Source organism: Cyclospora cayetanensis, unplaced genomic scaffold (assembly GCF_002999335.1).
Source record: "Cyclospora cayetanensis isolate NF1_C8 unplaced genomic scaffold, CcayRef3 CcayRef3_contig_11, whole genome shotgun sequence".
Lineage (NCBI taxonomy): Eukaryota > Apicomplexa > Conoidasida > Eucoccidiorida > Eimeriidae > Cyclospora > Cyclospora cayetanensis.
In genome coordinates this window covers 311,676-336,062 of record NW_020312048.1, presented here as the reverse complement: position 1 = coordinate 336,062, position 24,387 = coordinate 311,676, and the positions used below count along the sequence as shown (strand labels likewise).

General features: G+C 50.5%; 4 protein-coding genes across 4 annotated transcripts; 1 reads left to right on the top strand and 3 right to left on the bottom strand.

The window, feature by feature from the left end:
- Positions 1-30: 30 nt before the first annotated feature.
- On the bottom strand, positions 31-5,799 carry LOC34617522 (mismatch repair endonuclease PMS2). The gene is made up of 10 exons (XM_026334754.1): positions 5,352-5,799; positions 4,951-5,037; positions 4,601-4,674; positions 4,275-4,409; positions 3,811-3,983; positions 3,499-3,639; positions 3,299-3,415; positions 3,031-3,120; positions 2,815-2,872; positions 31-2,721 (listed from the first exon to the last, which is right to left on the bottom strand). Exons 1-10 carry the CDS (start codon positions 5,797-5,799, stop codon positions 31-33), a joined length of 4,014 nt encoding a protein of 1,337 aa, XP_026190539.1.
- A 1,433-nt stretch (positions 5,800-7,232) lies between these two features.
- On the bottom strand, positions 7,233-9,067 carry LOC34617521 (pyrroline-5-carboxylate reductase). The gene is made up of 7 exons (XM_026334745.1): positions 9,049-9,067; positions 8,724-8,900; positions 8,209-8,340; positions 8,039-8,093; positions 7,741-7,916; positions 7,526-7,598; positions 7,233-7,371 (listed from the first exon to the last, which is right to left on the bottom strand). Exons 1-7 carry the CDS (start codon positions 9,065-9,067, stop codon positions 7,233-7,235), a joined length of 771 nt encoding a protein of 256 aa, XP_026190530.1.
- A 4,316-nt stretch (positions 9,068-13,383) lies between these two features.
- Positions 13,384-21,711, top strand: LOC34617519 (kinesin-like protein KIN-7D, mitochondrial). Its single transcript, XM_022730886.2, has 21 exons — positions 13,384-13,491; positions 13,688-13,880; positions 14,089-14,184; positions 14,422-14,630; positions 14,812-15,002; positions 15,389-15,586; positions 15,730-15,850; positions 16,036-16,223; positions 16,436-16,535; positions 16,649-16,764; positions 17,056-17,218; positions 17,473-18,065; positions 18,223-18,570; positions 18,746-18,896; positions 19,028-19,147; positions 19,327-19,506; positions 19,674-19,872; positions 20,001-20,140; positions 20,264-20,482; positions 20,597-20,855; positions 21,245-21,711. The coding sequence occupies exons 1-21, from the start codon at positions 13,384-13,386 to the stop codon at positions 21,709-21,711; spliced, it is 4,359 nt and encodes a 1,452-aa protein (XP_022587256.2).
- A 217-nt stretch (positions 21,712-21,928) lies between these two features.
- LOC34617518 (proline--tRNA ligase) lies at positions 21,929-23,965 on the bottom strand. The gene is made up of 3 exons (XM_022730885.2): positions 23,378-23,965; positions 22,758-23,141; positions 21,929-22,612 (listed from the first exon to the last, which is right to left on the bottom strand). The coding sequence occupies exons 1-3, from the start codon at positions 23,963-23,965 to the stop codon at positions 21,929-21,931; spliced, it is 1,656 nt and encodes a 551-aa protein (XP_022587255.2).
- Between the last annotated feature and the right edge of the window lie 422 nt (positions 23,966-24,387).

Below are 24,387 nucleotides of genomic sequence, written 5' to 3'. Positions count from 1 at the left end.
TGATGTGGATTACGAGAGGGTTGGGAGCGGCTACCCAATAATAGTTAGCCGCAAGCCTGGCACTCCGCTGCCCGAGTCATCCAATACCTCTTCCGTTGTCGCTACTCTCCCTAGCTCTCCGCGCAGTGTGTCATCAGCCCACGACCTTGTCGTCACGCTGTCCTCTTGGCTTTCGTCTTCGGAGAACAGTGGCGGCATGTCTTCAGGAGGAGAAGTCGCCATGTCTACGCTGGCGCTGCCGGCAGTGGGGTTCCCGTAGCTTCTCTGAGCATGCAGAGCGCGCTTGCTGCTGGGGCTGTCTCCCCGTGAAAGAGGCATTTGGTCTTGCGTTCCACCTTCTAGCGTGTCTGGAGGAGAACTCTGTCGTCGGGTGGCACTCACCACGTCTTCTCGTACGGCACTTGCACGTGCAGCAGCAGCAGCTGCAGCCACACCTTCGTGTATGTCGACCTCAGCAATGCTTGCGGGGTGAGACTGCAGTTCGCCTGAGCGCAATGGACGTCTGTCTTTCTCTGAGGACTGCTGACTGACGTGCTTATCTGGTTGCCGGTCGGCAACACACAGATCAATGAGGTGGCGCATTGTTGGCCTCCCATGCGGGCAGTTGAAGGGCAACTGCAGGCCTGCCATTCGCCTTAGAATAGTGACTTGTTTGTGGGGTGCCAGCGGATCGCCAATCATTATAGCGCTGCGGCAGGCCTTGCTCGCAAGGATTTCCCACACTCGCGATGGCCGATACTGCAAAACGCGATGGTGTGGGGAAGCACCGGCGGCACTTCCTGCTCCTTCCTGGTCTGCTGCGTTGGGAGGCACGGGGGGCTGAGGCATCGTGCCCTTCCAAATGGCCTTTCCTTGATCCTCGCTAGCCAGCGCACCAAGGAACTCGATGAAATCCGAAGCACTCAACTGGCGCCCCTCAATTACTGGCAAGCCCGTCAGGTAGCAATGCCTCTGCCCCTCCCCATCGCCATCGCCATCGCCCTCTTCGTGCAAAGGATCCCAGTGTGTCTCGTCCTCTTTTGCTTTCGGCACCGAGTCGGTTCCACTGGCGTCCATGAGCTGCTTCGGCTGTTGTGCCTTCCGAACTCCCGCAGAGTTCACTCCGGCCCATCCCCTTTGAGCAGCGACGGAAGCCGCTACGCAAGGGCGCTGCGACACAGCAGGCGTGATGATAGGCCGATTGGCTTGAAGAGGGCGTTCTGGCCCGCATGCGCCACACACAACGCAAGCAAATCCGTTGCTCGAAAGATGGGGGGCAAACGCCTCCACAGCAGCCAAGAGGTCGGCCGGCAGAGACAACTTTAGCGGGGCAATCAGTGGCTGCATGCGCGGGTGGAACTCCGCGTTTAGGGCTTCGAAGATTCTTTTCTCGTCGCTCGCGTGCTGATCGATGATAAACAGACTCGTCACTGTGTCGCCGTTGGGGCCATTCCGCTTGCTACAGCCGACGCTGTTGTTGGCGATCCGGCGCGCATCTGCCTCCTCCAATGCAGCTGCGTTTTGCTGTCCGGAAACGCTGCAAGAGGGTCTTTTACCGCGGAGCGCAGCAATTATAAAGCCTTCGTTGAACTGCCCGACGAGCGCCAAGTCAGTAAAAAAGTCTTTCTTGAATAAAAAGAATTGGGAGGCCTTACTCATGCCTCTAGCCGAGAAATCCTCCGCACAGAGAGAAAAGTCTTCAGGAGTATCGAGCCACGGCAATGCGGGGCCGACGGAAGACTGCCCGGCATTTTGAGCGGCAGCCACGTCCTCTTCGCCTACAGTTGCAGGATACGTTGTAGGTCTCCTCACGTCGAACATTTCATCGAGATCTATACAAAGCTCCCCTACAGCGGCAGCAAGAATTTCATCACACACCAAATCAGCCTCGTCACTTGCTGCACGGGAGGACACTGCTAGATTGTGGGGTCCGGCCGAAGCTTCCTGGAGCGATGCGAAGGCTGCGGAAGAATCAGAAGCAGTTGAATGCACGGCACATACACCTGCAGCTCTTTCGTCCTCCTGTGCGGAATCAGTGATTTTACTGCTGGGAGCTGAATGTCTTTGGTGCCCCTCGGGAGGCTGGCCAAACTTCTTTTGAGGCGGCTCCGACGCTTGCAAGTCTTCTCCCGGAAGGTGAACCGTGACGCGCTGGCGTTTTGTGAGAAGAGGCCTTCTAATCTGCGTGGCGTCGTGGAGAGGTAGGGCACTGTGAAGATGTGCTGCATTGAGCCTTTGATTCCGCTGAGCTGGAATTTCTTGGCGCGTCAGTGTTTCTCGTCCTTCCTCGAGGCTCACTTCGGGGAATCGCGCACCGTTGGAAAGTAAGGAGGAAGCTGAGTAGGCGTTTTTTTCACCTCCAGGCCCCTCACTAACACTCGTGGGAGCACCCTTATCCGAACATGTGATGGCAGGAGGGCCTTCACTCTGTTCCTGTTCGCAAGTCTGCTGCTTCTGCCGTTCCTGGTGTCTTTCTTCCTGTGCTTGCAGTCCATCTTTAGCATGGTCGCCCTCGTGCGGCTGGGGGTTCGCTGGCTGCTGTTGGTGGTTAACTGGCTTCTGCAAGTCTTGCTGTTGTTGCTGCTCTATCATAAGCACAGGCTGTGCTTCACGGTGCGGATGCAGGCTTTCAGGCAGCTGCGCGGGCGTGCTGCTACACTGAATTTCGAGCTGACACTGTTTCTTTGGGCCGTCCGGCTTGAAGGATGCCACCGAGGGCGCGAGAACTTTGCTAACAGCTTCCTGCATATCATAAAAGTCAAGATAACCGTTCATGTTCTTTACTGCTAGCGGCCAATTAGTTCACTTCTGTGTTGAGAACTACCTTCTACTCACCAGTAGCGCATGCGCAATGTCTTTTTCCACCGCAAGAAGGACTTGCTGTTTATCCTTCCTATGCCCAGAAACAAACACTAACACAACGCAGGCTACAGTGCCCTGCTGCAGGTTTAGATGCAGTGCCTGTCGCGCTCATCAGATGTTAAAGCCAATGTAAGAGGCCACAAATTTCCAGAATGCAGGCGAACAGGCTAGGAAAGGGCGGAGCCCTACCTGACATTAATGTCAAGGAGTGAAGCATCAAGCTCCAAGAAGCCGAGGCAAACTGGGAACAGGCCGCGGCTACTGACTTCCTTCCATTTCCTACGAACACGGGCACGCCGTAAGCTCTCGTCATCGAATTCTGCCACTAAACTCTTTGCTGCAAAGCCTATCACCGGACTAAGCGTTAGATGCCAAAAAAGTTTGCTCGCCTTTGCCTTCAGGAGGTAAGCTAGCTATTGAACTCTGTAAGCGCTTGGCGCAGGAATATAGCGCTTACTTGTTGAGCAGTTTTTGCAGCAACGGTGGGAATTCGACGGGTCTTCGCCTTACATAAAAGTGTTGCAAGGCAGTCGAGCGAATGCCATGTGGGGGCCGCGATATAACGACAGCGAGTCTGCGAGACGCACCCACCATGCTTACTTCCTTGATGCATGCGTGTTCGTGATTCCGAAAGACAGGGAAAAAAGCCAAACGCACCTCCATTCCCGCCCCGGCTCGGTCCCTGAAAGCATCAATTCACTGCAAGCCGCCAGCTGCTTCGCACCGTAAACACTTAGGGCCGCTTCCAGCAAGCCAGAACTCGTTCCTTTCGTCGCCAAGAAGGTGCTACGGCCCCCTCTGGAAGCGCAGCCCACAGACGCAAGAGCTTGGCCTATGGTTTGCGTAAGCGTGGAAACACAGCAGATCACAGTCTGCATACAAGCTTGGGAGTAACTGCTTGCGGAACGGCACACATCTGCTGACAGGTACTCGCAGGAGAAACAAAGAGCCCCAATACCCAGTGCGTACGTCCTGGGGTCGAAATTCGAGAAAACGATTCTGCACGAAGTGGCATGCAACAGAGCAATCCTCTGTAGCAGCGCGAGGGCATCTTGGAGCTGGCGCTGCTTTGTCTGCTCCATCGTCCGCCGTCTCAGAGGCATACGTCCAAAGATATCTTCCACGCTCACGGTAGTGCCCACCTGCATGGCGGTCAGCACACACACACACACACACGTGGCATTAGCGGTAAGGGCAGGGAAATGTTATTAGAAGTGGGGTCCTTAGCGAGTGCACCAAGACGCGCAAGCCAGATGAGGGAAACTAGGCAATACAACGTGTCGTGCTCATATCAGAGCCGCGTAGAGGAGCACGAAATGGGCTGTTCAGCCTGTACAGCTGCTATGGGTCTATTCGTAAAATCCATAGCTCAATCTGTCCTCCCTCCCGCTCAAAGCTTCCCCCCGACTGTTAAAGAAAAAAGGAACCCCTACCTCTCGCGCTGCGGCTTCCCGAGCCACTTGTTTGCCCTTGGCGTCAAAGAACACACGCGTCCCGAAATCGGCTGAACGGCATCGCGTCACAATTGACACACGGGCGACGAAGCAGAGGGAGGACAGCGCCTCGCCCTGCGTAGCAGAACACGCAAGCGGCTGGCAGGGGAGGCACACTGAAGGGCGACAACACACCAAGCCTGAGTAGGAACACGTCAGTCCGTCCTTTTTGGCCCTTTGGCTGAATGTGCTTCGTCCAGTTGTTTCGATAAAATACGCACTGCAAAAGCATGAAGCAAACTGTCACATTTACGGGTTCCACATACCCTAAAACCGAGCGAATCCAACTTGCTGTAGACATCATCAAAGCTACTTATCTTCGAAGTCGCGTGGCGGCACCCTGCAGAACATGCGGCGCAGTAATGGGCTGTTTCCCATGTCTCAGTGGGGTAATACGCAAGAGTGCGAGGGCCTTGCAGAATGAGCGGCCAAAGCAGCGGTGTGCGCTCCGAGTTCAAAAGACAGCAGTTCCAACAGATATCCTAGAACACTTGGTTCACTGCCCCGTAGCCCATTGGCTGCGCAAGGTAAAGACTCCCGGGTACGTTTCCTGGCATATTGTGTGACGAGATAAGAACGACTTCCCACCTCCGACGATAGCACATGCGCAACGTACCAATGAGTTCCAGGTCTTCGGGGGAAATGCCACTGCCGTTGTCACGCACCTCCACTCCTCCCAATCCACAGTCCATCAGCCGCACTTCTGCGATACAAATACGCGAACAGCACAAGACGCGGCAGGAAGCAGCCTCCTGACAACACCATTCAGCTGAGAGCAGCAGCAACTACATTCGCTCTACATTAGATCTGGCAGGCCTGCATTTGTCTCTGGTTTCCAACCCTCAGAAAGGCTATTTCTGTATTCTCGATGTAGTGCGCGTTGGAGCATGGTGCGAAAGGGAAAGCTCATCTTCATTTCATCAACACCCAAACCCCTAACAGGATCTCTGCCTCGTGCACTCCGTGTTTATGCCCCAAATATGACCTCGAGATTGTCCACACAGAGAGCAGACCCACCAATGGAAGTCGAACCGGCATCCAGAGCATTTTCCACGAGCTCCTTGCAAATGCTCCTAAGATCGATAACAACTTGCTGGCTGCTTAGCGCAGCCGCCGTTTCGTCGGAAATTCGCGCGATGCGTCGTCCACCAGGGAGAGTCCGAAGGGTCGCAGGGGCCTCTGGCAAGGCTGATGTAGGAGCAGAAAAGCAAGAAAGATCCTCAAAGTCTAAACTGCTGCTGGTCTCGAAAGTGGAGGCACCACCCACGACGGGGCAACTGCTGCTGCTGCCAGGTGCAGCGTCCGCGCAGACGTCAGCACCCACCGGAGGCCCTCTACATGGTGTCTCCTTGGATCCATCATTCAGCTGGCACCGAAGGAAGCTGTGCTCCTCCACAGGAGTTATCGCTTCGAGGCATCCAGGCAAGGCAGGGCTCGCAGCCTTAGCAGGAGAGGATTGATTCATGAGGGGAGTGTTGCACGTAGGAGAGCCCCCAACCACTTGAAACAGGACCTACGAGCATAAGCCCATTATGTGATTTCTGGTGTTGCCTGCAAGTTACTCTTAGTGCGAGGGCTTCCAGTAATGATCAAGCACGGTATGCCTCCGAACAGGCTCTAGGCCGGAGGCTGGAAGCTCACCCCGGGGTACACGTGCATGCTTTGGTCAGTAAATTGCTGCTGGTGAGATCATATATGCGACTTCATCCTGGAGGTACACAATAAATGGGGCGCCGTCTGTGAGCAGAGCGGAGAACCATCACTTCTGTAGCCAAGAATTCAGCGTAAAAAATCGTTTTCCGTATTCGACTAAATTCAAGGACACACAATAAGGCAAAATGATACACAAAAACAATGCTAGGGCAATCATCCTTGCTTCTCAACCCTTAAGGGGGGCCCGGTCCCACACTCGGTGTTTGTCTGCATGTCCGAGATACTGCGAAGCGGTTAGGTGGCAAAGTATCAATGGAACACAATTGCATTGGTATGTAAATATTGTTGCTTTCTAAATAGCCTTCATTGTTCCGGGGTCCTGTGGAAGTTTCCCAACTACCAAAGCGCTGCCAAAACGGCAGTTCAGATGGAAGCTAAATGCCTAGTAATAGCTCGAAAGCACAACCTGCTTTTGCTAAAATCATGATAGAGGGATATGAACACCGGTATGCTTACATGTTCGCTGTGAACACTCATGCTTAGGGTCCACGTGAGTGGAGTTGCCTAGCCCCCTCTAGCGATGCCATTAGTCTTTTCTCCATTTCCAACGCATTCAATGGTGTTCCTTTTCGGCTCCCGCGTAGATCTGCTTAGATGCTAAGGCTTGACTTGGGATTTTCTATTGGGAGAGACGGGATAGCGATATACTCTAGCCGATTATAACTGATCTATTGTGTGACGCAGATCCAGGTTTCTTCGACTGCACCCCTTCATTGCTCTGCACAACTGAAGGTTGGCTGATCGCTTTCTTGCTAACACCCTGCAGCTTTCACCGATCAGTAAGCACACCGCCAAAGTCTACACTATGTAACACCAGACGGCCTCATCCCTAGTGGTACTTTAGAAATTGCTTTATTCGTACGAATACAATCGTCAGGCGCATTGACCAGCATTCCTCCGAGCTTGCTCTTGGTTCAGTATTAGCATATCACCCATTCAAATCAGGTGAAAGAAGAGCAGAGTTGCAGTGGATTCGCTGTACTCAGACACTTTCCACCACATTAGTTATACAGCGAATTGGTAAAGAACTACTAATTAATTCGATTGCTCGTACATCTCAATTGATGCAGAGTACTGCTAGCTAGATCTCAAAAGACGCATCGCTGTGTGCGGGTGCTCTAGATGCTGCATGCACTATCGGTGAAAGTACGAAGTGCTTAGGTAGTGCAGCTCCCCGCACCTTACCTATTTCAGTCCCATAATGTCGGGATCTCCGAGTAAGGCGGGTAGAAGGCACGCGCAGTCTGAAACGGGTGTCTCCCTACGATGAGACACATAAAGCGGAACACGGGATTGGTTTAGAATATCTACTGCACTGTTCCAACTTCAAAAACACGGACGGGATTAACGCTCCTCGAGGAACTCGCCTCTCGTCCAAACTAAATTCAAAACTTTTTAGGCAGCAGGACATTTTAAAGATTGGATGAAGCTGCAAGTAGCGGTGGAGCTCCTGTACCCGGTTTCAAAGCCATCGCTACTTGTTTAAGCGCGCCTCAAGTAAGGAGCGTATCTCCTTCGAACGATCACAAGCAGCCTCCACTCCTTCAGCAACTGAATGCATGTCCCGCCACAACACACGAAAGCACAGTATTCTGGCTACCGCACGCCCACAGGGCAAGAATGGCATAAACGCATATGTCATGGCTTAAATATATTGGGGACCTATTACCTGATTGAAGGGCGTACAACGTACCAGCTGCCCTAAGAGCCCTCCGTTCCATCGCCAATACCCCCGCAATCGTAGTGCCACCAGGTGAGGTAATATCATCGCGAATGAGCGCTGGATGAACCCCGCTGGTCTGTGCTAAAATCGCTGTGCCTCTAACGGATTGCAGGGCAGCTTCTGTAGCCAACTGCCGGGGCAGGCCACTGTTGCATCACAAGAACGCAAAGTAGCAACAAAGTTGTCAGCCTTAACATAGCTGCTGAATGTAGATGTGAAAGATTGCTTATCAGACTCAAGCGCGACTAACTACAAGCTGGACGCTCACCACTTAACTCCACCATCAATCATCGCCTCAATGAATGTGCAGACGAACGCAGGGCCTGAAGCGCTCAACAAGGTCTTCCAGTATCTTTTCGCAAGAAAGTGGTAAGATATTGAAACCACATTCAACAAGGCGCTTCAGGGTGCTCGGGAAATTTAGGGGCTGACAAGTACTTGATCCACTAATTGCGCTATAGGCGTCGAAGAGGTCCTCTGAGATAGCATGGACGGGACCAAATGCCTTCAGGACTCGGAGTAACAGCGCTTTTGCGTCTTCGTTGCAGGAGTTCATGCAGAATCCCGTGGCTCCCTCTCCGACGGCGCATAGAACATTCGGCATAATTCGAGCAACCGGAATGCCAGGTGCCGCATTGCAAAGTTCTGCAAGCGGCACGCCAACACAGGCGGACACGAGCACTGCGACGCAACTCAGAGAATTGCGAACCTCCTCCAGGACGGCGAGAGCACCTGCAGGTTTTACTGTGACAAATAAGATGCCACCATGTGTCCTTTCCGTCACCTGATAGCCACAGACACCCAAGTGCTAGGCATTATATTGGTTTATGGCGAGGAAAATGCACAAGTGAACACGAATAAATAGGTCCAAAAAATTTAAGATGTAGGTGACAGAGTGAAGCGCAGAAAAGTCAGTACAGTGCCAATAAGTCGAATTAACTGAATCAATGAACAGAGTCTTGCCTCCGTATTTGTCCCCGCCTTGTATCCAAGAGCGGCTATTGCCTTCATAGAATCTTCGGTCCGCGAGCTCATGTTGATATCCGAAGCAGAGCACATACCAGCACGGACAATCGCCGCTGCAATAGCCTTCGCCATCTTTCCCCCTCCCAAGAATCCAACCTTTATCGCTGCAGGTTCAAGCACCAATAGCAGCACATCCTTATGGTAGCTGTTTTCTAGCAGCAGTCATGCACAGCAGTGTGCCACACGCCATGTACCAAACGACTTTCAAGGACTCTAACCTACTTCATGGCAACGATTACATAGATTGCTCACTCGATGATCCATGAGACATTTTGACGACCCTACAGTGGTGCCTGTGGTGTCCTATGCCTGTAGGGGTAACCGGAATACTTCGCCGAAGTAGACCTTCGCACAGAAAGCTAACGTGTCCAAGGATGATTGTATAATGCTTCCGATGCAAAATGGTTCCCAAATCTAGAGGGACGCTTGGGACTGTCTCTCAATATGCAAGAGCTTGCGCGCTTGCCGGTGCATTTACGGGTTACTTCACTGACGCCTCGATTTAAACGTCTTACAAAGAACAAATTATGGTGAATTGAATTGGAGATCGATTAGGAAGTGTGTGGTTAAGCTTGTTAGCAAAACATGCACGGAAGTGGACATCGCTGCCTCTGCACCACCTCCCGAGTTCGAATGACTTCGACGACTAGTACAACCGGTGTTCTCTTCTGGCGCAAGATATTCCAGAAAAAAGTAAGCTTAATTTGTTTCCACTTTTCCTGAGGAGGGCAGATGGAAGCTCAACTACAAGACATGCTATGAGTGCTCGTACTAGGTACCCACCACGAGAGATGAGCACGCTCATTTACAATGAATTGTAGACCACATTCCAAAAATTGCCAGTGTTCAAAGAAATATACATGTAACCGCTCAACTAGTGTCACATTGCTCACACGCGACTATGAGCGGCCAGCTAGTATCCCCAATTTTTGTCTCAATCAATGTGTTAAGCATATTCCAAGGTGCCACATTGGACAACTGGCACAAGGCAACCTGACCCACCACCGGACTTTACGGCTGCTTTTTTTGTTTTGGTCACCCTGTCAATGCACACATCAGCATATACGCTGTGACTCAGTTTCCTCATAAACAGCATATGTTTTCTAACGTTCAACCAATATGCTGTCCTAGCATATGAGCGCTTGAGGAAACGCCCAATCCAAGGTCCCCGTACGGAAGCACTAAAGTCCGCACTCAGCAAAATGCTTGATTGGAAGTTATTGACTGTTACTCAATAAAACTTTAGCCTCTCCCTGCACGCGCCATTCAGAGCTCCCGACGTCAGGGGGCAGCTAGGGCGTTCGTTATTGCGCCCTCAAAGTACTCCTAGCATTCACAGCTGGTTGCACGTGGCACCTACCCCGTACGGCCACAACACCACGTCTTCGTCAATTGATTCAAGAGTACACTGCAATAAATAAGATATATGATCAGACGAACAAATAAGTCAACTCCAAACTAATTCTTAGTACCAATTCTCAGTCAAGTGTGATCAGTGCACTAGGAATTTCATAAGTGTAGCTGAGCCCGCTACACTTGTAGTAATGACCCTCACTAACTTGCCGTCAATGTTTTGTGAGCGAAGCTACTGTCATTTCCAGTGTAGCAGTAATGTCGAGTAAGATTTTATTGCGCATCGACTGTGTTTTAGTAGCCTCTGCGTAAAATTAATGTTCTACATAGTAGGCAGAATTCCGCACTTGAAGTATAATTGCCGTGAGGGTGTGCACTAAGACCAGTGTACAATTTCATGCAGAAACTTGGACTGATCAGAAAAAGCAAGATAGTGCACCCCAATCCTTCAGCTGCCTTTACACTGGATCCCTGCTGAGTAAGGACAGGTAGACGGGGAAGACCTAAAGAACAGGAACTGAAACACTTTGAATTACTCATGGGGTGTCGGGGCTTCCAGCCTTCACATGGAGGACTTGATGGAGAAATGCCATGCGGAAAAGCGTGTTCTAGCTCGAATATTGCGTGCCCTTCCGAAATTGTCATAAATTCAAGTTGATGCTAGCTTTCTTCACTGACATTTGCACAAGAGTAGCTATTGTGGCCAAAATTCATTTCATCAGTTGCAGCGACAGTTAAGTTACGCTTAAATTTAATTTCCTATGTTCGTATCACCCTATATGAATCTGTTCTCGATATTTGTTGCGTCTTAAGGGAAGCCCCATTATATCAGAGCGTACGCTGTGCTCTTGTTCTCCAAATTACTGTATACGAATGCCTGTGATTGCGGGCGTGTCGGAGAGGGCACTTATGTGAAATCCCTATCATCCACTTTTCCTGGGTCAGACTTACGTCTATTGGAAAAAAATATTTAGGGAAAGCTCTTTGAAAGGAATAGATCTTATTTCAAGAGTTTTGAAGGAATTTTGGTGTCACGGACCTGGTGGCCACTCTAGTAAGCGCAGTCGTGTAGCAAGTATCTCTAGACCTAAGCAAATCAGCATATTGTCGATTTTCAGGTGGCTATACAGCTTCAATTTTTAGCTCAGGCACCCATATTCCATTCTGTGGCTTTGTGAGTCTGCTGGTGCTCCGTCTTGTTTTCCAGTGATCTAGTTCTAAAGCCACCGCCCAAACTTCTTTGGCAACGTGGAGGGAAAGAGCCAGTTTTCAATATGCTGTGAGCTTAGATATACATCATACGTGCGCCGAATCGCTAGCGAGGTGGGCTTGACGATGCATTCATACTTTAGGGGGGACAAACATGCACGGTGTTCAGCCTACTTACAAACAGTCAAAATACGTTCGCACAGCCGCCTTGAAATCGTAAAGTCTGTAAGTGTTATAGCTTTAGCTATGTGTCCAACTAATAATCCAAGCGCTGGGTCTCATTCTTATTCTGCTTAATAGCAAGTGCAGGGGCTGCAAAAGTGTCATGTTTCAATCAGGTTTCAAGACGCAACGCGGGACAAGGCATGCTGAGCCATGCGTTAACTAGTTCGCTGAAAAGATATGTGCTTATGCCAGCATATTACAAACTATTACCGAGAGGCAATGGTGTTTACTTGCCAGAAGTAATGTTTAGATCTTTCAGCCGCGCAAATAGTCGCCTTTTGTACTAGTGTCTTTGCCACGCGACAGAGCCTAGTGAAATGTTCTCACAGTATATGCTATATATGCAGAAATGACCCATAATACCACGAATCCGGTAAGGGCAACCTCCCGATGAATATCTAGCGCCTTTCCCTACTAATCTTGTGATTTTCCACAATACCAAAGTTTAGCTTGACGGTTTGCAACCTAATTGGTGTTGCCTTCTTCGCATAGAACCCCTGCACGCTATGCGCTACTTCCATTTTAATTTGATTGGGGAAGAGATGCACTACAATATCTATCTTTATTATCAAAACCTTCCAATGGAGAAGCCAGTAGTGCACGTCGTACACGCAACCAGACCGTTCGCCCTTGTGGGACTTATAAGGTGGCACCAATGAGGTTTTGTAGGCCATAATCTCACGAATCCCAACAGAAATAATGTTCACAGAAGCCCAGGTGCGTGAGAGTGACGAATTTTACAATGAATTTGTGTCCTTGATTTTAGGGTTGGTTGACGGGTGTGGAGTGTGCCCTCACCGACTCTAGTTCCACTGTACGGTCGCAGGTGACGCGAACCATCTTTACAATTATGATATCTTTAGAATATGCATGTTGGATGCGTTAAAAGTCTTAGAATGGCAATGGGCACTCTGTGAGGGCCGGAAGGCTTGATGGAGTTCGCTGCACCGCGACGATCGCTTGTTGAACTGCGGGCAGGAGCTATACAACAGCCCATAAGCTTTCATTTTCATCATGAGACCGTCATTGCAAAATAAATTCACTCAGAACGGGTAGAAGATCTAATTTATTGGGCCCTCTTTTTGCCCGGTCGTGGGCCCCATAGCCGAACAGTGGCGACGCAGCGCCGGCCAGTAGCACAGAGGGTTTCAGCATGCCACAATTGCTCCATTGAGGCAAACCTGACTCATTTTTACTTTTACATATTACTGGTCTTTGCTTGAAACGCTAGGAAGAACCAGGGCTGGAGAGGCAGCGAAGGCTGTGGCGGGCTCTCCCACGACCTGGTCTCTGAGCGGTTTTACTGAGTCCGCATGAACCCTCTGTTCCGTGCAAATATTGCCCTACCATTAAATATAGATATGACCTTTCTCACCCGTCTTGATGCATGGTACGGTTCGTGTTTTTTCTGCCCAGCAGATGCGCGCCTGCCTCGCAACAGACGTCGATGCTTACTGGCGAGTCTGCGTAATCATCCGGCTTGAGGGGGGGGCGCGGATGCACCGAGTATATCCAGCGGCGTGATTTTAGTTCCTAAGAGGCTGTAACATATCAAGAGGATTGGATTTGCCTGATTCGTCCCCACAGGCCCGAAGGGCCCTCTCTGCACATTGCCACAGTGGCGTTACGGGGAAATCTGGGAGTCTCGGTTCCATTTCTGCTGCAAAAGCTTCATCTAGGTCCAAGAAAGAAGTATTTTGCATTTCTTTATTCGTTTTGTCGCTCTTATGACCGCGCTAGGACTTATAGCGTCATCGGGGAACCCTATAATTCATCTTACATGAGGGTGCAGTTCTAAAAATGTCACTCGTTAAACAAGGAACGTCCAAGGGCCGCAAGGTCAAGATGGCAGACCCTAAAGATGAAGGTCTCCCAGTAGATCCAGAATCAGTGGAAGAAAGCATCAGGGTCTGCACGCGTATGCGCCCGCTTTTCCCAAAAGAGGTAGGTTGGAGCCCCGATTGAACATCCAAGGACTTAGGTAGAATCCAGGTAGTCCGACCCGTGGTCGCGAAGGTGAGTTCGCCAAAATATCGTGCAAAGCCTGATGATTTACCCATAACTCTTACATGGCCACCAGTTCTTTGGATAAACGTGTATTTAGGTCGAGGCCGGGCACATCATGGCCTGGAAGATTGAACAAAAGTCAATGCAGCTGATTGTTGAGCCACCGACACAGACGGAACTTGAAGAAACACGACTGGGAAAAGCGTCTAAAAAGGTCGCTGAGAAAACTCAGGCACAAAAGGACCAGGTACAAAGGTACTACGCGTTTGACAGATGTTTCGATGATGATGGTACGCCTGGGCACCCTGTGGCTTTCCCAATACGGCCTTTGAATCGTAACCACAATGGTAGTAGACAAGTGTGTTAATGGAAAAATAGCGTGGTGCTAGGTACCTTTGACTTGGACTTTGAATAAGTCCCGTGGGTGCCACGCACTTTTTGTGGTCGTTTTTCAGTCGTTGGGATAGCGTAGTCTACCATGTGGTTTTGTACATGCAGCTGAAAATGACGAAGTTTTTGGCTACGTGGCGAGGGATATCGTTCTGGATGCATTCAAGGGAATCAATGGCTGCGTGTTTGCATATGGACAAACTGGTGAGCTCTGCAAAACGTGTTTGGTCCTTCACACTCGGGTGCACCATCACTGCCCTTATATGCGTAACATGAAACGGAGCCGAGTGCTGCGCAACGCTCTGTCATTTGCTGTGGCATTACCTCGAATCCCGATGAGTTCTACGACGGGACTCTCAAATATTATCGACTGTCTGGTGCAGTCCTTCCGGAATCATTTTGCACTGCGATATGTGGCGCTGGCTCGGACAAATTATGCAGGGTCCGGGAAGACGCATTCCATCATGGGAGTAGCAGAAGACCCTGGTATTTTGCCACGATCACTTGCAGAGTTTTTCGACTGCATGTCGGATTCCTCATTGCTTCAAGAGGAAATGGCGGAAGCTGCTGCAGAAAAGGAAGACACGCTAGAGCAAGACCAGCTTCAATCTCCCCGAAAGGCGGAAGCCCTTGAGGACGGCGAAAACAGAGTGGGTTTCTACTTACGCGCATGTATCGTACGTGCTCTTGGTGGAACTTCGGATCGCAGAATGACTTTTTAGTCACTAGACTCTATTTGACCGCACAGCAGTGGGATTCTTGACCCTTCTGCAAGCATTGATTTACAAAACTCATGGGCAAAGGCCAACGGCTCCTTGTTTGCGTTCTAAGGAGTATCTCATGAGGGTATCATACGTGGAAATATACTTGGAGCGAGTGAATGATTTGTTGCAAGAAGGCCCTCGTGGCGGAGCAGTGGAAAACTTGGATGTCAAAGAAGATCCAAAGAAAGGCTTTGTGGTAGTGGGCCTCCACGAAGAAGTGGTGGCCTCAATGGAAGAAGTAATGACCATTTTATCCAAGTAAATGCAGCCGCCCATGCGGCAGTAGTGCATTTTCAGGTAGCCCTTGGGCCAAGGTAGTCGCTGCATTGTTGATTGCTGTACGAGGGAGGCTTAGTTTTCTAATCTAGTGTCTCCTGACAGAAGGCAGTAGTTCTCAGTTTTCAGCTTGATACTACTGAGGGCTACCTGTCGCAACTGCCTTTGGCTGGTTGTGTTTGCCTCTACTACTGAGCAGAGCTGAGCAGCGGCGTCATTTCGCGTGCACGAATTTCAATGAAACTTCGTCTAGGTGAGTGCTGTCATTTGCTTTTCGTGGCTCTGGAGGCGAAGCCCTGCAGTACAAAGCTATGAGTAAGATGCTCTGAGCTTCCACCACTCGTGTGTTCTACTGCTGTTGTTTTCAGATCCCACGTCGTATTTTCTATTACTCTGGAATCCACGAGTACTTTTGAGGATGGCACAAATGTTAGCCGACGAGGCGAGCTGAAAATAGTCGATCTGGCTGGAAATGAGAAAGCTGGCAGAGCCTCAGAGGGCATGGAAAATGCAAAGCTGGTCCTCGAAGAGGGAAAAGCTATCAACAAGTCCTTATTTCTTCTTTCGTACGATCATTCACCGTTGTTACTGGAACAGTATCGTGTATCCTGGAGCACTTTGAAGCTCGTAGCAATCGTCTTACAGCTCTGTCTGATGTATCCTAATTATGCTGTGTGACGGTCTCAAACTTTGTGTACCCTGACCGCAGCGAGGTCATATCCAAACTTTCAAAGCAAGCACAGCAGCAAAGCGATGACAAGAAGGGGAAGAAATCTGAGAAGGATGTATATATTCCATGGCGTGACTCCAAACTTACTCGACTTCTTCAAGTAGGGGTTGTTGCAGACTACCTGTATACTTTTCAGCCGAATAGAATTAGTTTTTGCCAAGTTTAATACACACGAATTCTTCCATCTTGCAACAGACCACGCGGTGCAATTCACACGGGTTCATTTAAGGTCACTACAATCTTTTGCCTCTAAATTTTTGGACTGCGCTGTGTTGATATGCTCAGAAAGCTCTCGGGGGCAACAGCCGAGCAGCAGTGCTGGTTGCTGTACACCCCTCTAGTCGTTACTTAGACACATCGTTTTCAACGCTTCGCTTCGCGATGAAGTGCAAAGAAATAAAGAAGAAGATCTGCGCAAACTTTTTTTCCCCGGAACAGTCACTTATTGCGCAGCAGAAAAAGCTTATCGCAATGTAAGCGAATCTATGGCGTATGGAAACTAGATTGCTACAGGTGTTTGCTGGGCAGTGGACTATGCGATTCTAAACGGGATATAGACTGCCAGTGGTTTGGCCAGTTAGTTTTGTGTAGCTGACTCAGAGCGCATAAAGGTGGTGGGGAAAAAGATGTGCGGGACGTTTCTGTGCATACAAGAAGTGTATGGTGAAGTGCTCTGGGTATTCAGGCTTCATTCACAACTTAAGGAACTTTCTGAGGGTGGTGTCACCGCTGGAGTGTCTGCGAAGCACTCTGTGGAGAACGATGAACAAATCAGAATTCTAAAGGCAGGCCAAAAGCAAACAGCTTAGTAATTCTGACAACTGAGCCTGCAGACTTCAACACATATTAGGGAAAGCCTTCGAGGGATGAGCTTTTTCAACAAATCTTGTGTGCTCAGAATGATTTGGAAAGCAAAGTGGCAAAGTTCCAGCAGTTCATAATCAAAGCTACAGCGTCACCTGCCCCACCCAGTGCGGCAGGTGGAAGCTTGCAAAGGGCGCGTACACTGCGCCAGTGAGTGTACTCTTAGACAGGCGTATTATCATTCTTCACTTTAGTGAACAACGTCAGAGCCATCGTGCTCTCCTAAAGCTCAGCAAGTAGCGCAGACCATACTGTCTTCAAGAAGTCTTGTGCACTGGGCACTTCTAGTCATTGGAGCTTAGTTCGATTGCTGTTGGGGGAGCTTGCGGACACTGCCGAGCTCGCGGTAACAAAGAGTACATAGCCTTCGTGTCATTAACTGTAGACTTCGTTTGCGCCACTTAAATTGCGACGACGATTAAGTGCTCTGATTATTCGTAGGCCCTCTACATTCCGAAGAATGGAAACCCTAGCCGCCGCTCGATACGGACTTCGTGACATCGACGGCCTGAACCAGGCTGAGTCTGAAGACCCAGGAGTCCGTGCATCCATGACGCACGCCCTCAGCTTGCTGGGTCGCTTCGGTCAGGATATAAAGCACGATGTGAGCCAATCACTGCGTTCAGTGCAGTGTTTTTGATTGATGAGCACATACACACCGCGCAGAAATGGTATATGCTCATCGGATTTCTAGTACACGGCACTCGTACGGGGTAGTACAAGAGGTAGAGCTGCCGAAGAAGGGCAGGCTGTAAGAGGTAGTACTGCGGTCAGCTCGTAGGCTCAGATAGACGTACCGGCCTTGTCCACGCTAGTACATTGTCCGTAGTTTGGTGCTGTGTATGTCTGGGCCTGAAGACTTATGGCACTCTCCGCTCATCGTCTAGCGGCGAGTCGGCTGGTGGCGTCTTGCGGTTCGAGACCCTGGAACACTCCATAGAAGGGGCGTTGCAGGAGCTTGAGTTTATTGACGATAAACCACCTACCCCAGCCGAAGACGCTCTGAGCTGCGAAGAGTCATCTGCTACCGAGACTTCAGATCACGAGGCAGCACCAGAAGCTGAGACAGAGGAAGCGGGGGCTGGTGTGCAAACTCATGATGGAGTTGCCATTGAGCGCAAGGGGAAGCACGCAAAGGCAGCTGGAACTGCGGCTAAAACAAAGGTTGCTCGAACGAAAGGGGAGAAGAAAGCCAAGGTAAAAGTGTCGAAGGCCGTTAAGAAGGGACGAGCACTTGCTCCTTCCAAGCAAGCCAGTGAAATCCTTACCGATCAACAGATAGCGGTAGAGCCATCAACAGTAGAGGAGCCTGTGGATCATGAGCGTGACACCAGTGAAGCTCGAAAATTTAGGGCACTCATCCTCAAGCAAAAGGCAGAGAGGGAAGGCTGGGCTGCTAAGTTAAAAAGAGCGAAGGAAATGGGCTTGGAGGTTGTCTCAAAAGTTCTCTAGTGAGTTTTAAAATTACTTATAATCTCATTCACATAGACATTGTTCTTGTATGGTTACTCCCTGGCTCGGGCATCTGTTAGACTGCCACGCTGTCTGCTGTATGCTGCATGATCTGTCTATTAGCCCTGCGCTGCTGTCGTGGTTTGCTCTTCGCAGCCGAATGCAAAACGAGAAGGAAGCGCTTGCAAAAGCCAAGAAGCGCAGCACAGAGTTGAGCAATCAGATCCGCCACATTTGCGCCTTGATGCATCGCCTGGGTCTCTCAGTACTCAGCACGGCCTCTGCCTCATCAAGGGCCCAGGATGGAGCGCTGCTCTTTCGAGACAAAGAAAATGAATCGCTGAGGTCCTTTCTCGACCGCGTTAGAGAAAAGAGAGACTCAGAACCGCTCAATCTTGCATCAGGCTTGGGGGATCCCGTCGGGGAAGCAGCCAGGGCTCAAGGCTTTCTCGATATTGATCAGATACGTCCCTTGGTCTACGCTGCAATAGGTAGTGCCCTATCGTAAGTTTGGCTCTTTAAAGCCTCGGCTAGCTAGTGGAAACTCCAAGCGTAGTCTTGACCGCCTTCTGCGGAAGATAAATGCCTTTCAGTCTCTAAAGGCAACGATGAAGGAGAAAGTGAACGGAGTTCAGGGGGCGCACCCAAAGGTTGGTTGTCTTCGCTGTGGCTCATGCAGGCGAGTCATGTTGGCGGAGGTGATTGAAACGGCTAGTGAAGACGATGGTGAAGTCCAGCAGATGGAAAGCAAGGAGCAGCAGTCGCCACCCCTTATGGCTCTCGCGGCTTCCGTTGCATCTCAGAAGGGTTCATCTAGCCAAAATGACGAGGTACGTTTTTCACGTCCACATAAGTGTAAAAGTAAAATTCCCTCTGGTCAGCAACATATCCTCTTCCTACTGCACTGACATTGGTGCACACTAGAGTATGGACTCCTGCACTACGAATGTGGTCCCCCCAGGGAGCTAGTCCAAAAGTTCCGGCTACCGAAAGCGAAGCTGTCGGTGCTTTGGAGCTAATATTTTCCAAGCAGATCACCGCGGAGAAGAGCAAGACAGTTGCGGACCCGGAGACAGCTAAGGTGAATGCAATCTTGAGCTAGTGTTGTGTTTCAGATTATGGCGGTTGAAAATAAAGGCGCACCTCCGGCCTTCGCCTGGTTTTTCGCATTTCCTCGTAGGCTCCTCGGTAAGGGTGTTCTGGCTAAATTGTAGTTGTTTGCGCATGCATTTATGTGCCGCATGTGCCCTTGTCGTTCAGATGGTGGAGAGCAAGAAGGAAGAGACAGTGGAATCCATTTTGCAGGTTCTTCCACCATGGGAGCAGCACATGCTGGCACTATTGTATGAGCAGCAAGAAATGAGAAAAGCTTTGGGTCAACTCCGAGACCATTTTACTCAGAAGCTCAAGGAAATTCAGGTTTCAGTCAAAAGGGGCCTGGTAGGCTAGCTGTGTAGGTCGCATGCAGGTGCACTGTCATTTTTTGTCTCTGCAGCATGGGTACAAATCACATGCTGCCAAAAAATCTGTTTAATGGACACTGCTAAATGAACTCTTGTCGATGCGTGCCAATATCTCCGTACCATGCACGATGTACTGGTGTGCAGCTAGAGAGGATCGAACTGACTGAACATTGCGATAGAATGCTGGCAGCCCTTTGGAGCTTTAAGGCGGAACTTACAGACTCAAACTCTCCAAACCGCGTAGACAAAGACACAAACGCAAAGTTCGGAAAACTGATGGCCAAACTTGAGGAACTCTCTATTCGGTTGGCCGAGCGGGACATTGACTACAGGCTCCTTTCTGGTAGGGCTTTCACATTGATCGCATGAGAGCCAGCGCTTATTAGAGCAGGTAGATATCATACCAGCAGAGCGAATAGATTTTATGCAAATGCTTTTCATCGTTTTCGGTTTGCCAATCTGTATGAACAGAGGATTACATAAACGTGAAAGGGGAAAACGCAACGCTTTTAGAGATAAATCGCGAGCTAAAGGAAGAAAATCGGTGCCTGTTGATGATTCCTAGGACAATGGCTCATTGGGATGAGCTTAAGGCCCATGAAGATGATGTGGTATGGACACAGGATTGCTAATTTGCTGGGTCTGTAATAAAAGGGTTGAACAAGTTAGTTTTGGATGCACAGCACTTCCCAACATTTGCACTGCGCAACCTTGGCTGCTCATGGTGTCCTCAGGAAAAGAAGGCCCTGTCAAGGGACGTCCATATGCTGCAGGGGTATGTGTCTCATTTGCGCTTGCGCCTTGAAGAATGCCGAGCTGTTGAGCTGGATGTGAGGAGGCTGAACCAGGCGCTCTACATGGAGCTTCTTGCTGCAAATACAACAATAGCAGATCTTCAGGATCAGATTAAGTTCCACACGAGCGTAGATCGACGCGAAGCTAAGCTTCTAGAGGTTAGTGACACAATCTTGAACCAGTGTACTTCGAAAAAAACACGATATACTTTTGGCCCTCTTTACAGGGGAGTCCATATGGAAGTGAAGAGGCTCTTGTATGCCCTGCTGCAGGAACAACTGGTCGCGGCGAATCAGGCGGAGGCAGAAAAAAGTGAGAGAATCCGAGAGTTGGAACTAGAAGTCTCTTACCTGAAGGAGCAACTGGAAGCTGCGACTTCCAAGCCGGAAGTTGAGGAACCCGAAAGAGTGCTGCAAGCTGAACCCGTGGAAGTGACTGCTGATGGCGAACATGCAGTACCGCAAAAACGATCATTGAGGAAGAGCCTTGTCTCGACAAAGTCGAGAGTGAAGTCAAAGGTGGTTGCGCGAGGTGAGCACCAACCCCATATTAGCACTACTCTTTGAAGTAACATGGCGTAAAAGAGAAACCGAATACCTCTTATCCATTGGGTAGTTCGTTTTGCTGGGAGGGGAGAGAAAGAAGATACTAGTACTACTGTTTGAAGTAATATGACGAGAAAGATAAATTAAATGTCTCTTATCCATCGGGTTGTGCTGTCGGGATACGGGGGGAGGCGTGGAGGAAAGAAGGCTCACTCCGCTTAGTGTAGCTCCATTTATTGTCTTAAGTAAACTTTTAGCACTAAACGCTTCATGATATGATATAAACAAAAATCGGGGCACAGTCACTCTCTACTTGCTCATCGTGGGGCAGCGTGTAAGTGGATCGGGTGTGTTCATGCTTCCGCTCTGTCGCAGCTTCCTCAGTGGTGCCGTCGCCAACCCCCGTTGCTGTGCCCGCGAGGCATAAGCAGACATCAAAGCGCAGCTCTGCGTTAGTGCAGGCTGGTGCTGACCGAGGTTTAGTGAAGCGTGAAACGCGTGCTCCCTCAAGAGCCAGTGGAGGCGCTGCAAGGGCCGACAAGCCCATCTCTGCAAAGGACGCCGAGGGTTCAAGGCTCATTAAAATTGTAGCACCGGAGGCTCAGTCCAGCGTTGTTCCTGTTGAAAAAGGCTCCTCTCTCCCACAACGGCAAACACCCTCCAGAGATGCCTCTCCCAGCCCTGCAGCAGAGGAACCACCGACCTTACCCAGTGCCGACACTTCCGCAATAGGTAGCAAAATGGCAGGCAGAGCTCCAGCCTTTACAGGCGATCCCCGCAACAAAGGCTTCGCGAACATGATGGCTTCACTTGGCCGCAGGCGTAAAAACGGCGCTGCCTAAAAGAGATGCTTGTTTGTTCGTCTGTTTCTGGCGGAGGATCAGCAACCCTCTTTTACGATAGTTCCCTTCTTGCTTGCTAAGCAGACTACGCTGGTGCGTTTGCAGCAGTGCAGGGTGAAGGTTTTATCGGGTGACACTCCACTCGCACATTAGATTAAGTATATCAAGCAGTGGTGGATATAAATGACATGGCGCATTCCTGTAAGACAACAGGTGCCTACAAACTCTGTTTGCTGCTCGTTCCAAATTCCAAAAAGGCGTCTTTCAGCGCAGCCAAAGCAGACCTTAGCGGTTTTATTTCAGCTGTACCAGTCCTGCGTGAGATACAGAGTACACGAGCCCTTCCAGGAGGCCACAGCAGTTTTTCTTTTATGACTACCTGGCGTGGAATCCCCACAAGATCTGCATGCGCCTGCATCTGGTGAAGGCTAAGACCTCGACGGTCATCCAGCAAAACGTCGGCAAAGCCGCCTACGTCTGCTGCTATCTTCTGCAAGCGTCTAAAGAGGGCCACAGCTACGCGTGTTGAACGGTTGCTGCTATTCCAACGCGCTGCTGGCTGAGGGAGGATCGCCACACAAAAAGGCGCCACTTGTGGCGGAAAAGACACTCCCTTTGCATCCTGATGCGTTAGCGCCAAGTGTGCAAGAAGACGAGACACGCCTAATCCGTAGCTATTCATTAGAGGAACTCGTACTACCCCCTGAGAGTCTGTGAAGCGGGCCTTTGCAGCTTCGCAGTACACCCCAGGCAACTGAAAGCAGTGAGCAACCTCCAAGCTCCTGCCAGGGGGAAGTCTCTCGATAGCTACTGCTTGAGTAGCAGTGTTGTGCCTGCTGCCACTGCCATCCTGCGCAATGAGGCCAGATGCGGCGTTATCACTCCCCAGTTCGCTAGAGACCTGTGGCAAGACACACGGAGATCACCCCAGCGAGCCTGCAGCCACACTCCTCTCGCACTGAAGAGGCTGAACAACGATACATGAAGAGCTGCACTCGAAATCCCACGCTCAAACAGAGTATTGAAGACGGTGCTTTGCGCCTCACGTGGTATTCGTGGCTGCAAGGACCACCCATGGTGCCCGGATCTGCCGGTACTCTGTACACAGGCGTCGCACCCAGACGGGCAAATATTCGTCTGAAGCACTCGTCCATCTCTCGGTACTGTGTATCCCGACACGCTACGTCCTGGTGGAACGAGTATGCTTCTAGCATCACGAATTCACGAGAGCGGAGACAGCCTGCGCGAGGGCGGAACTCGTCGCGAAACTTCGGGCCGATTTGGTAGAAAAGCAACGGAAGCTCCCTGTGGCTCCTCACGCCAGTGGAGGCCAACCAAGCAGCTGCCTCCTCACAAGTTGGAGGCAGGAAAAGCTGCCGTTTACGACGGTCGTGAAGCCGGTAGAGTGACTCCCCGAAGGAGCGTACTCGCTGAGGAGCAGTTAAGCACATCGTCGCGAATTAATACGCAGGGCATGTCTAGTTGTACTTAGCACTCTTGAGCGAGTGGATGGAGCTTATTATAAACTGATACTTTATCGAAAACCAAAATGTGTTTGTCTAACAAACGAAAGCCACAATCACAATTTGCTCTTGGCATCAAGTGCCAGTAGGATGAACCCTGTTCTTAACACCGCCGTTAACGCTACAGATGAGTACATTCATACGTCTGAGTTCTGCAGCCAATCCATCGGCATGAGATTCGGTAGGCATAATGGCGCCGCTCCTATCCTTGCAAGTTCTTGATGGCAAATGGCTTCGATCTTCTTCATGACACGAAAACCCAAGGGGAGCACGCAGTACAGACCCGAGGCCGTACTCTGTAGCAGGCGAGCCCGTTCCAGCAGCCTTCCAGCGGCGGTAGCAGCAGCAATCCTATCGGTTGGGGTGTGGCCATTGTCAGCAATTGCCATGTTTTGTTCCGAATTCGCTGGCAATTGCCTAACTCCCGGTTTAGCAGGAACTTCTCCAGGGGGCAGGCCCAAGCTCAGCTGTTTGCCTGCAGCTTCGTCTAGAAACGCCTGATCATTTTCGCTCAGTGAGGCAGATCCACGCGCTCGGTTCAACTGTGCACAGTCTGGCAGCAGCAAGTTGCTCGCAAGAGAGGCGCGCGGCAAGCAGCTGGACATGAAAGCCTCCTGGGTTAGCTCCTGGTTGCGTGGCACTGCAGCTCTGGAAGTCTTGCCTTCCAGGCCCCTCTCAGCTCCATGCGAATAGTGGAGTTCGTCTGTTCTGCCCCCAATCGTATGCTGCATAACGAACGAGTGGGTCTTGGAAGGGACAAATGCTGTGCAGGAGCGAGCGGGTGTGGACCGGTTTCTCGAATCCAGAAGGGCCAAACTCCGTAGAAACAGCTCTCTAGTGCTCATTAAGCATGACAAGGGAAACGAGCGGGTAGGAGAAGGAGTGTGGCCTACAAGGTGGAAAGCCAGTGTTGCAGTTACAGTCTCCTTATCCTTCAAACAAAGAGACACCGCCGCGCCCGGTAGTCCGAGTTTCCCAGCAACGACGAGGAAATAGAGGAGGCACAGAGGAAGAATTAGAGTGAAGCGCGCAGGCCTCCACTTGGTCAATTGACCCATCTTTGTGCATGATGATGGGGAAGTGTGAACTGCGACGGTTCATGTTGCAGCATCACCTGGCATGTGGGATCGCCGTCAAGTTGGCTTTTCTCACT

Coding starts and splice junctions, on each gene's coding strand:
- LOC34617518 (XM_022730885.2), bottom strand. CDS start 23,965: ATGCAGCATACGATTGGGGGCAGAACAGACGAACTCCACTATTCGCAT. Junction 23,142..23,377: donor ATTGGCTGCAGAACTCAGAC/GTATGAATGTAC, acceptor ACTGCTCCTCAG/CGAGTACGCTCCTTCGGGGA. Junction 22,613..22,757: donor CTTGCAGCCACGAATACCAC/GTGAGGCGCAAA, acceptor GTCTTGCCACAG/GTCTCTAGCGAACTGGGGAG.
- LOC34617521 (XM_026334745.1), bottom strand. Junction 8,341..8,723: donor AAATACGGAGGCAAGACTCT/GTTCATTGATTC, acceptor TCGGAGAGGGAG/CCACGGGATTCTGCATGAAC. Junction 7,599..7,740: donor GAGGGCTCTTAGGGCAGCTG/GTACGTTGTACG, acceptor ACATGCATTCAG/TTGCTGAAGGAGTGGAGGCT.
- LOC34617519 (XM_022730886.2), top strand. CDS start 13,384: ATGTCACTCGTTAAACAAGGAACGTCCAAGGGCCGCAAGGTCAAGATG. Junction 15,003..15,388: donor GTAATGACCATTTTATCCAA/GTAAATGCAGCC, acceptor TGTTGTTTTCAG/ATCCCACGTCGTATTTTCTA. Junction 16,765..17,055: donor AGGGCGCGTACACTGCGCCA/GTGAGTGTACTC, acceptor GATTATTCGTAG/GCCCTCTACATTCCGAAGAA.
- LOC34617522 (XM_026334754.1), bottom strand. CDS start 5,799: ATGAATCAATCCTCTCCTGCTAAGGCTGCGAGCCCTGCCTTGCCTGGA. Junction 4,675..4,950: donor CGAAGACCTGGAACTCATTG/GTACGTTGCGCA, acceptor CATGTTCTGCAG/GGTGCCGCCACGCGACTTCG. Junction 4,410..4,600: donor TGGATTCGCTCGGTTTTAGG/GTATGTGGAACC, acceptor TCTGCTACGCAG/GGCGAGGCGCTGTCCTCCCT.